At 44.2% G+C, this 11,719-nt stretch overlaps 1 protein-coding gene across 1 annotated transcript in view; it reads left to right on the forward strand.

Moving 5' to 3' along the window:
* The window catches only part of pum1 (pumilio RNA-binding family member 1), a 26,603-nt gene extending 14,931 nt beyond the window's left edge, over positions 1 to 11,672 (forward strand). The window contains exons 10-23 of the mRNA XM_020606938.1: positions 702 to 800; positions 1,083 to 1,225; positions 1,598 to 1,736; positions 1,949 to 2,083; positions 2,479 to 2,778; positions 3,096 to 3,338; positions 3,862 to 4,132; positions 5,039 to 5,168; positions 5,303 to 5,437; positions 6,441 to 6,578; positions 7,139 to 7,264; positions 7,472 to 7,593; positions 7,731 to 7,923; positions 10,000 to 11,672. Of these exons, the coding sequence (XP_020462594.1) occupies positions 702 to 800; positions 1,083 to 1,225; positions 1,598 to 1,736; positions 1,949 to 2,083; positions 2,479 to 2,778; positions 3,096 to 3,338; positions 3,862 to 4,132; positions 5,039 to 5,168; positions 5,303 to 5,437; positions 6,441 to 6,578; positions 7,139 to 7,264; positions 7,472 to 7,593; positions 7,731 to 7,923; positions 10,000 to 10,131 (2,306 nt within the window). The 3' untranslated portion in view covers positions 10,132 to 11,672. The remainder of the gene's footprint in view (positions 1 to 701; positions 801 to 1,082; positions 1,226 to 1,597; positions 1,737 to 1,948; positions 2,084 to 2,478; positions 2,779 to 3,095; positions 3,339 to 3,861; positions 4,133 to 5,038; positions 5,169 to 5,302; positions 5,438 to 6,440; positions 6,579 to 7,138; positions 7,265 to 7,471; positions 7,594 to 7,730; positions 7,924 to 9,999) is intronic.
* The last annotated feature ends 47 nt before the right edge of the window (positions 11,673 to 11,719 follow it).

The raw sequence follows: 11,719 nt of genomic DNA on the forward strand, positions 1-11,719 counted from the left end.
CGATACAGTTGCACTTATATTTTATCTGTTTTGAACTTGGTGTTATTTGATATTTCAATAAATTTGATATTTTAAAATTGGCCAATTTCTTTATCATTTTTTTGGCAAGTGGGGCTTGAAAATTAGCCCACCCTCTTAAGTGGGTAATGACAGAAAATGTTTGAGAACCACTGTACTAGAGTATGTTTGATTTACACATTTCTCACTGTCTGCATGATGTCAGGACCCCATATTATCTTCAACATTCATTTGGAAGTTAAAAAAACTAAGTAAATTTTAGATGAAACATCAGGCCAAGTAAAGACTGTCATGTGTCCCATAACCGTCTTAGGTTTGCAGGAACTTTATACATTTGCCAATTTAGTACAAGTGACTCAACAGCAGTAGCTCTGAGTCCTGCAGTTTCTAGTTTTTCATTTTAGAGCAACAGAACTAAAAGTAGTTACAGTCCCATGGTAACTAATTAAAGTAGGGTTAATATTTTTTAGGTTTACTCAGAGGCAGGTAATGCTTAACAAGCCTCAAGAGTTTTGCGGAAACATGTTTGCACAAACACCAAAAAAAGTCTCCGATTTAGAGATATTCATTGGATGAGTATCTAGGGTTTTTTATGAATTTGCTAGAGTGGTAATCATAAATTTACCCCATGTATTATGTAAAACCTTCTGGCTCTGATTTACCTTCCTTCTGTGTGTTTTCAGGTCTGGCTCCAGCATTTGTGCCCAATCCTTATATAATCAGTGCTGCTCCACCAGGCACAGACCCGTACGCAGCTGGGCTAGCAGCAGCAGCTACACTTGGTAAGACGTGCTGATTTTGATACGGACTCTGAGCTCTGTTCAAATGTTGTTGAATGGTGGTTTGAACCATTTAAAACTTTGGAAAGTCAGTGTGCCCTGGTAGCCTAGAAGTTGCATCACATGCTGTGCCACAGCAGCATTGATTCTGGAGATCATGCCCCATCCGTCTCTCTCATGTTCACTCACCTGTCATACGCACTAAACTTTAAAAAAGCATGTTAATTAAGTTTGACACATAAACACAGACACGGGTGTCCTGTCTCACCGGTATTTTGCATCTAGGTCCGGCGGTGATGCCTCCACAATACTACGGTGTGACTCCCTGGGGGGTCTACCCTGCCAACCTTTTCCAGCAGCAAGCTGCTGCAGCCAACAACTCTGCCAATCAGCAGGCAGCAGGCCAGGGCCAGCAGAACCAACAGCAGGTCAGTCGGCCACTCGCCAGAAAGCAGGCATGGTGATTGCTACTGGCTCAGTGTTTCTGTGGCAGTTAAAAAGTGCATCCATTCTTCCTGCTGCTCTGCTAAATAGCAGATTATGAGCCAATCAGCATGAAACGGTTTGTTAATTATTTCTGCTTTGCTCATGTATGCTTATGCTAATATTTGGAGAGTGCTGTTACATTTCTCTGCTTGTAGGGGCTTGACAAACGTAAATTTAAGAGTACATCAAACTGTCTCCCTTTGAACAGATTTTGGAGCAGCCTTTTTCTCTCCTTTTGAACAGATTTTGGAGCAGCCTTTTTGTAATTATTTGCATATTAATAAATACCTTTGTGTTTTTCTTGCTTTGTGAAGGTAATGCGTGCTGGAGGCAGCCAGCGACCTCTGACCCCAAGCCAAAGTCAGCAGGGTCAGCAGAATGACCAGCTGGTTGCAGCAGCAGCAGTCAACTCAGCGCTGGCCTTTGGGCAGGGGTTAGCAGCAGGAGTCCCAGGTGAGCATGACACTCTGCAAACTGGTTTCATTACTTTGGCACAACTCCCAGCAAACCCATTTATGTTACAACAATGTTAGCTATAAAAACTGATTTTGAAATTGAAATAACATAGAACCTACATATGCACACGGTGGCTTACAGGAACCACAACATGGTAAAGTCAATTATTGTACTCTTCAAATGTTCCCTTGTTGCTGCCTCTTTCTCAGGGTACCCAGTCCTGGCCCCTGCAGCCTACTATGATCAGACAGGGGCCCTTGTGGTTAACACTGGTGCTAGGAGTGGCCCTGTCCGCCTCATGGCCCCTGCCTCTGTCATCATTTCTCCTTCTGCAGCACAAGCAGGTAAAACAGTAAGATGTGTAAAGCCACAGTCATAAGTTTGGGCTGCCTTTGCTTTTCACTGTTAGCAGTGCAAAGACAGTGTAATATACAGAGAAATAGGATTAGATATTGTGGTCTGTAGAAACACGTTTTGAACGTCCATTCAACCACAATAGGCATTTAAGAGATTGACAGTACCTTCAGGTTTTTTTACAATGAGTTCCCATGAGACTTTCAGTGTTGAGGGAAATTTAGGTTTATAGCATTTCATGTCAAGAAATATTAGGTAGTGTTAAAATTTGATTATTTTCCTCAGAGTGGTTAAAAAGGGCGCTTAACTGAGCTACAATAAATACTCCTGAACATGTACTTCTCTCACTGTACTCTCTCCTCTCCTGTGTTCGTGCCCCCACCAGTTGCAGCAGCAGCAGCCTCCGCAGGTGGTGCCAATGGTGGTCTTGGCAGTGGGGCCAGCGGTCCGTTCCGTGCCATGACATCCCAGCAGCCTCAGCAGCAGGGTGGCCCTGGGGGCGCGCTGGGTGGGAGCTCTTTCTATGGATCCTCCTCCCTCAGTTCCTCCTCCCAGAGCTCCTCTCTTTTCTCACAAGGCTCTGGCCAACCTGGACCAGGGTCTGCCTCCCTGGGCTTCAGCCAGCCCACCTCCTCTTCCTTAGGGGCCACTCTGGGGGCCACGCTGGGAGGCTTTGGCACTGCAGGTAGAAATTCACCTGTTCATGTGGTCTGCTGCTGGAGAGTTTGTCAAAGTGGTTAGCTAGGTTTGTTTGAGAGGTGTTTCATAGTTGAAATTATAGGTGTCTTGTACTAAATTATTAATAATTTAGGGATTCTCAGGATATCCTTTTGTTGTTCACTCTTTCTTAGTATAACCATTCATGGCCCCTGCAGTCTGCTATGATCAAACAGGATCACTGGTACATATGTATCATATGAACAGGCAAACAAACAAAAACACAGTTAATGTTTCAGAATTCCTTTAGATACAAGGATTCGATATATCTTTGTCTCCCTCTAGTGGCCAACTCTAGTGGTGGCAGCGGTTCCAGGCGGGACTCCCTGACAGGCAACAATGAGCTGTACAAACGCACGCCCTCCAGCCTCACCCCAATTGGCCATGGAGGCTTTTATAATGGCACGCTCGGCTTCAGCCCTTCCCCTGGCCCTGTGGGCATGCCCCTACCCAACCAGGGCCCCTCTCACTCCCTCACACCCCCGCCTTCCCTGTCCAATCATAGCTCCTCGTCCAACCTCAATCTTGGTAAGTGTCTTTTTTTTTTTAAGTGATATAGAGGGTGTTGTATGCCTCCATTTTAATGCCTCTTGACATTGACCTTATAGAAACTGCAGTTTGTCAGACTTAACAGTAAACATCTCTGTTTACATGAATATATCAGTTGGCTGTGATCAACAATTGTGTTGAGGGATTAATCACCTGAGACCTTTGGTGCTTCCTATGTGTGTTTCCATAATTGACAGTTAGCAGAGCCAAAAGTAATGCAAACACTCAGCTGCAGTGTGACAGGAAGGAAAAAATAAACAAACTGAAAGGTTAAGATTTGTGATTATAGTAAATGATTGTCATACTGTACAAATGTAAACTGCTGTAAGTTCTGATGTCCTCAACTACACAGTAAAGACACATTGTCACATTTTAAATCCTGCTGCTCCTCAGCAGCAAATCCTAAGACTGGGGGGGGGATATATACGCACACATTTCAGATAATGCTGATTATTTATTAATTTTTGTAACCTTCGTCTTTCTGTTCTCTCTGACCCTACAGGAGGCCTGACCAATGGCAGTGGACGCTTCATTTCTGCTGCTCCAGGAGCAGAGGCCAAGTACCGCAGTGCTGCCAGCTCAGGCTCCTCCCTCTTTTCACCCAGCAGCCAACTGTTTCCGTCGTCACGGCTACGCTACGGTATGTCCGACGTGATGCCGTCAGGCCGGAGCCGGCTACTGGAGGACTTCAGGAACAACCGCTACCCCAACTTGCAGCTCAGAGACATTGCTGGCCACATCATGGAGTTCAGTCAGGACCAGCACGGCAGCAGGTACACACACACATGATACCGTGGAAATATGTTGGTCCAGCCTCCGAGGCACTCCTGGATGTCAACCCTGGTTAAGTTTTAATACAGAATATGAGCAGGCTGGATTTGCTAATGTTTCAGGGTGACACACTTCAGGACTGTTTGTGCTAAACTGTCCTGTCATATTTCAGGTTCATGCTCAGTTATGCTTGGGCAAGCTCTGGATGTGACATGAATATTTTAGACTTTGCTTCCTTTACAAGCAGCTTGGTCTGTATTATGTTGCCACTTCATCCTCAAGTATTTCTATTGATAACAGAACATACAGTGTCATTGATCTGTCACCGTCTTGGCCTCACTCAGATAAAATCCAGAGACCAGCTAATTTTGTCCCTATGGGCTGCTCAGGGGTTCTGGTTTGAACCAGAAGTACCTCAGATGCAGACTTCTCCACTAAAATGATTTATTAATACACCGTGATGTCCAGTCTGCACATTCCAGACATTTTATTTTCCTGTGACTCCTTTTGCCTGGCATCTATCACTGCACCTCACAAGCTGCCTTGTTCCTTCAGCACTGTCTTTGTGTTGCTGTTTTTCCCCCACACTGAATTTCATTGGCTTTTGTTTGACTGTTACCTCAGGTTAAAGACAAAGGTGTAGCTCTCTTCTCTGGTTTTGTACATCTGTTTCACTTCAGTGCTCTCTCACTCTCTGCTGTGCTTGTCTTTCTCTTTAAGTTCATCCAAACTCTGTAAATCATTTTTATGGATTTTAGGAAAGCAGCCGGTATACTTTCTCATGAGGCTTTAATAGATTTGCCAAAGCTAACGGAAATGAATAATAAAAATGAATACAAAAGGCAGCTGTAGAACTTAATATAAACAATATGTGTGGTTAATGCAGTGCTTATCCTGTCTGTCTCCAGGTTTATCCAGTTAAAACTGGAGCGAGCCAGTTCAGCAGAGCGCCAGCTTGTGTTCAGTGAGATACTTCAGGCCGCCTACCAGCTCATGGTGGACGTCTTTGGAAATTATGTCATCCAGAAGTTCTTTGAGGTTTGTATGATCCTGAATTTGACAGTAAAAGTTATTCTCTTGAACTACACCTCATTGTTTAGATATGTTAAATATGTGGTATTGTGTCGTCTCAACAAACGGATTAGAGGCTTTATTTTCTGTGTGTGTTTTAGTTTGGCAGCCTGGACCAGAAGCTGGCTCTGGCAGAGAGGATCCGGGGTCACGTTCTGTCTCTGGCCCTGCAGATGTACGGCTGCAGGGTCATTCAGAAAGCTCTTGAGTTCATCCCCTCGGATCAGCAGGTCATTGTAAGTACACTACTTCCACGTGACTGCATGAGTGTGTAAATGAGGGAGAGGGACAGTGCACCTTTGCACTAAAATTACATTAACTAAACGTATCATATCACTACTGTGATTTGGGAGTTACTGTCAGAAATAACGAAGCAAATAGTCACAGTGTCCTTGTTTGAAAGCACATCTCTCCATGTGCTCATAACTCCCTTGTGAACAAGAGGGGTTTGCTCATGGGTCACACTTTTAGGGTTACATGGCAGAATGCTGTATTGATATAGAGGAGTGCTCCTCATGCTGAAATTGCATCTTTTTCATCTACATTATGGGTTTTATGTTAGAGCTGTGTCATGCAGCAGTAGGATCCTCGCAGGCGCTCCACCATTAACGATGAATGAAGCTGATGATTCCACAGTTTATATGCAAATGTTGAACAGCGGGTGTCAAGATTAATCTTGCTGCATGTCAACAGGAAGTAATTTTGCTTAAATTCAGTGGTTTTGCTAGAAGGTAGGGGTGTCTGTCTGTGTACATCTCTCTGTGGTTGTGTGGGCCAGTTTTAGTTCAGTACCAGCATTATGAGGTCATTTTTACATTGTGGGGACATTATGGCCAGTCCTCAGTTTCAGTGGACAGTTTGAGGGTTAAGACTTTAGTTTTTAGGTTAGGGGAACGGTTGGGGTCAGAATTTAATTGTGATGGTTAGGGAGTGCACTATATCAGTGAATGTCCTTACAAATACAGAGAGTCGTGTGTGTGTGAGAGAGGGAGAGAGAGAGAGGGAGGGAGGGAGGGAGCTGTATCCAGCTCTCTGTAATGGACCTCAATAGATTTCTCCAGGGCAACTGTTCAAGCCTATTGTTATTGGTTGGGCCATGAGGCACTGTGACAAATGGAAGGAAATGTTTTCAGGCAGTATTTGATTTCTCACAATTACATGTCCCTCTTCACACCCTGCCTCCCTCCTGCTCTGCTCCTTCCTCCGCCTCTGTTGTCATTGTCTTCCTCTTCCCTGCAGAGTGAGATGGTGCGGGAGCTGGACGGCCACGTGTTGAAGTGTGTGAAGGACCAGAACGGTAACCACGTGGTGCAGAAGTGTATCGAGTGTGTCCAACCTCACGCGCTGCACTTCATCATTGATGCCTTTAAGGGACAGGTGGGTCTCCTCCGTGAGCACTCACATTGTCCACAGCATCCACATTCAGTCAGCGAAGCCTGCCTGTGCTCAGCTCACATCCACACACATACTGTCGCTGCCTTGAAGCACCAGGCGTGTTGTCACTGCCAAAATACTCAGATGCATGTACTCAGTCCTTTGCAGGTATGGGGTGCATTGCCATGGCAACAGATATTTCAGCCCAGTGGCAACAGCCATCTTCTATGTACCAACTAAATGCTACATTAGCATAAATTGTGTATAACAAGTGTGTCCATGCATGCACCTTTTGTTAAGCACAAATGAAAGGTTTGTTTTAATGTTTCACTCAGACTACTTGGACAGTAAATCTCACGGAGGAAGTTTTGTTCTTTACACGATTTGCATGTTGTGTAACGGCATGTTTTCTGCTTGGTATGCCTGTGATCAAAGGACTTTCTGAACCTTCACTAAAAATGGTTTGAGCACAGCTCCATCGATGAGGTGTCAAGGCACTGAGCTCCACGATTACTTGGTGTGTGTTTATGGAACAGCGAGTGACATATACTTACATCTCTCAGGTCTTTGCCCTCTCCACTCACCCCTATGGTTGCCGAGTCATCCAGCGCATTCTTGAACACTGCCTCCCTGAGCAGACACTGCCTATACTAGAGGAGCTCCATCAACACACAGAGCAGCTAGTGCAGGTAAAACACAAACTAGCACTTCCACCAATTAGTTTTTCTTTTTTTTTTTTCTTTCTCAGGATAATGACACCTCTAGCTGGCTTACATAAAGCTCTGAGAAGAGCCTCCAGATTTTCGAACTTGGCTGTGTGTCTGATGTGACGTCAGAGGCACCAACTGTTCTCCTCACATTTTAGTTCATGTGTCTGTGTGGTTTGTTTTATTTAGGACCAGTATGGCAACTATGTGATCCAGCACGTTTTGGAACACGGTCGAGCGGAGGATAAGAGCAAGATAGTGGCTGAGATCAGAGGCAATGTGCTGGGACTGAGCCAGCACAAGTTTGCGAGGTAAAACCCACTACACACACACACACAGAAGATTTTGGTCTCATTGTCCCTCCTCCTCTTCCCCGCTAACTGAACTGAATTTTTCTTTTTCTTTTTTAAACTCACCTTTGCTCTCACCCTCCCCTTCCCTTGTCTAGTAATGTGGTGGAGAAGTGTGTGACCCATGCGTCACGGGCAGAGCGGGCAGTACTGATAGACGAAGTGTGCAGCCTGACTGAGGGCCCCCACAGTGCCTTATATACCATGATGAAGGACCAGTATGCCAACTACGTGGTGCAGAAGATGATTGATGTGGCTGAGCCCACCCAGCGCAAGATCGTAATGCACAAGGTAAACAATAAAAATGCTCAAATTGTCTGGAGTTATTTATGGTGGTATTGGTGTCATGATCTTTCACCAGACAGATGTGGCACTTTTCAGGTATGCAGACCAGTTAGTCTTCCAGTTATTCTCTTATTTTGATTCTTCTTCTTTCAGCTGTTCCCGTTAGGGGTCGCCACAGCGAATCATCTGTTTCCACCTAACTCTATCCTCAGCATCCTCTACTCTCACCCCAATTAGCTTCATGTCCTCTTTTAGCACATCCATATATCTCCTCTTTGGCCTTCCTCTTGACCTCTTGCCTGGCAGCTCCATCTCCAACATCCTTCTACCAATATAACCACTATCCCTCCTCTGCACATGTCCAAACCATCTCAATCTGGCCTCTCTGACCTTGTCCCCAAAACAGCCGACCTGAGCTGTCCCTCTGATGTGCTCATTCCTAATCCTGTCCATCCTGGTCCCTCCTAAAGAGAACCTCAACATCCTCATCTCTGCTACCTCCATCTCTGCCTCTTGTCTTTTCCTCACTGCTACAGTCTCTAACCCATACAGCATAGCTGGTCAGTCTCTCTCTCTCTCTCTCTCTATGTTGATTACTTTCCCTTAATATCAATCAAATAACAGTTTTTGTATGACTGAAGGAATGAGAACAATCAATGAAATTTAATTTTGCCTCATCAACAGACAAAATTCAACATAGTTGCTTAGGAGCTATTCAGACCATGCACGTTTTGCACACTTCATTTTGTGTTTGATTTTAAATGGATAAAACTGCAATTTTTTTTACCCTTCAGTACTCTGTAGAACCCCTCTGGCAGCTTCAAGTCTCTCTCAGATTTGACAGTTTATCCCATTCTTCCTGACAGATCCTCTGAAGCTCCATCAGATTGGATGTAAAGTGTCTGTGAGCTGGCATCTTCAAGTGTCTCCACAGATGTTCTTTGTGGCTTAAGTCTGGGCTTTGGCTCAGCCACTCAAGGATAGTCAGAGACTTGTTTTTAAAACTCTAGTGCTGTCTTGGCTGTGTGCTTCTGATAAAAGACAAACCATTGAATGCACTCTGGAGCAGGTTTCCAGGTTCTCCAGGATAACTAGAGCAAACATGATGCATGTGACCACAGTCTGGGGTGCCACAGCAGAGGGTCTGAGTGCTTTTGTATATGAGAGATTTACATGTTTGAAGTAAATTTGCAACAGGTTTTAACATGTTTTCGCTTTGTCGTTAGTTATTGAGCTTAGATTAATAGGCAAATTTATCTATTTAATCCAATTTTGAAGTCTACAAAAAGCTACGTTTTCACTGTTGGGCATCTAAAGAGTGGTTCACCCTGTGTTTCCCATAACTGTCACAGAGCATGACCTCACAGGCTGCTGCTGACCCTTCTGCTTTGCTTGTCTACAGTTTTTCTCTGTGTCAGTCTCCCCATGTTTACACACACACACAGAGCTGAGCAGAGCATGTCAGCCCAGGGTCACAATGCTCCTTGGTGCAGCAAACTCAGCCCATAATGGAGACTGTATGAGCATTTTATCAAACAGCTGTTGAACAAGCTTGTAGAAATGTGATGTCTTCACCGTGTTGTCATGGTGGTTTACCTTGAAACCAGTGTGTGTTTACACACAGTTAGTGAAGCTAATAGCTCCTTGTAAGACACTTACATTTAGCCAGTTACTGGCGACAGCTCCTCAAGCACCCACCCCTCTCTGTGTAACTTTATTTTAGTCCTGCCTCTGGGTTGCTGGATTTAGCTCCCAGAACGCACCTGCCCGGGGGACAGAGGGCAGTGGAAACGCAGAACCTGCAATGAGCGTTACTCGACATGTTTTGTTATTTTTGCTATGATGGAAAAACCTAAAGTGTGCAAAAAGTGAAGGGGGTCCTGGACACTTTGTGAAGCCAAATGACTAGTTGTTTTAGCTGTGTCAAACTTTTGACTGAACCCCCCCCCCCCCCTTGGGGTGTCACTTTTTCTATGTTGACAACAAAGGTCTTGATTTGTGGTAGTGTGAAATCCCTGCACATGTGACAGGAGACCACTCCAGACCACTGTTTTGAAAAATCTATGTTCTGCCTCTGAACAGATCCGGCCCCACATTTCCACCCTGAGGAAGTACACTTATGGAAAACACATCCTGGCCAAGCTGGAGAAGTATTACATGAAGAATGGTGTTGACCTGGGTCCTCTCTGCGGTCCTCCTAATGGCATCATGTAAACCAACTCCCCCTCTACACCCTGAAATCATGAGCAGCACCTGAAATACCCTCCCCCCCCCCATGTCTCCTAGCCCCACCCTGCTGTCCTTGTCTGACCCTTCAGAAGGCATCATATCCCACTTTCCCCTATGAAGTCTACTCACTGAGGATGTTGAGTACCCCTTGTACTGTTACCATGACGACCCGTCAGGCGGAGTCTGTTGCTGCAGGTAACCTTAGCTTTTGTCAGATGTTGTTGCCCGTCTCTGCCCGAGCCCAGGCCTGATGAACTGGGGAAGGAGGGCAGGGAGTGGAGAGAGGTGAGACCTGTTCCACTCATCGCTCCACTCCCTCTTTTTGTTAGTTTTTTTTCCCCATTTCCTCTTTTCATCATTTCTAATAGACACAAATCATATCATTTTTTGCTACTGCTGCACACACAATCCTAGTGCCCCCCCCCTCCTCCCATCCTAGAAATTTACCACTATGAGATGGAACGAATATTTAATTTGTCCAATGTCAGAATCATAGAAAATACACACACATGCCATTAGATAACCAGCAGACAGATCATTTAGCATGGGAGATTCGTTTTCTGGTCTTGCTTCTATAAATATAACGTGTATACTTGGTGTAGACCTTTGCATATATATATATATAAATATATATATAAAACTTTGTAGTTTTTCTGGTTTTTGATGTTGAATCTGTATCTATAATGTATCCTAGTAGTGACCACATACTTCTGACTGTATAATTGTACATTTGTAAACCCTTGTAATGTAAAAGTGCTTTACCACCCTTTTTGGTATGAGAAGAAAAAAGGAAAAACTCACTCTAGAAAAAAAAAATCTGAAAAAAAACTGTGCATTTCAGTGTATATTCTCACCTCCTTGGTTGTGATATATGAGTTGTTGTATATTGTAAATTGTAATATCAAATCTTTGTTTTGAACAGCCCTTTCTATACAGCGTAGTACTTGTACAAAGATTCACCACGCTTGGTTTTTTCTTGTCACTGCTTAACTTAAGACATTGATTTTCCCACTGGCTCCCAATTGGACATGTTCTGTTAGAATTAATGGTGTCTTCTGATTTGTTTGTTTGTTTGTTTTTTCCCCCCCCTCTCTTTTTAAGTCTTTTTATCGAATGCTTCACCCCATGAAATGTGTTATGAGTATGCTGGTTGGGTGAGCGAAGTACCTTTTACATATTTCACCCCCCAGACACCTGACTACCCATGACTGTTTTCAGGGGTGAACCTGTGGATTGTACAGAGGAGAAATTTTTTTTTTGGCATTTCTATAGTGCTGTAAGTGCTGTATCATACTGTCCATGTCCTTTTGGGTGAGAGAAACAGCCCGCCACAGCGCGGTGTACATTTGGAGCAGCCTTGTGTATATTTACTACGAGCACACCTGTAACCATATGTGTATAGTTAACAGAACCTGTGTATGCTTATTGCCTGGGCAACTATTTTTTGTAACTCCTGTTGTAGATTGTCTCTAAACAATTGTGTGATCTTTATTTTGAAACCAAACTGAACAAAAAACTGAAAATTTCACAGTCTCGAGTGAGTTTCATTGCATGTGCAATACACTCACACAGG

The sequence above is a fragment of the Monopterus albus genome, unplaced genomic scaffold (genome assembly GCF_001952655.1).
Source record: "Monopterus albus unplaced genomic scaffold, M_albus_1.0 scaffold82.1, whole genome shotgun sequence".
In the NCBI taxonomy this organism is placed as follows: domain Eukaryota; kingdom Metazoa; phylum Chordata; class Actinopteri; order Synbranchiformes; family Synbranchidae; genus Monopterus; species Monopterus albus.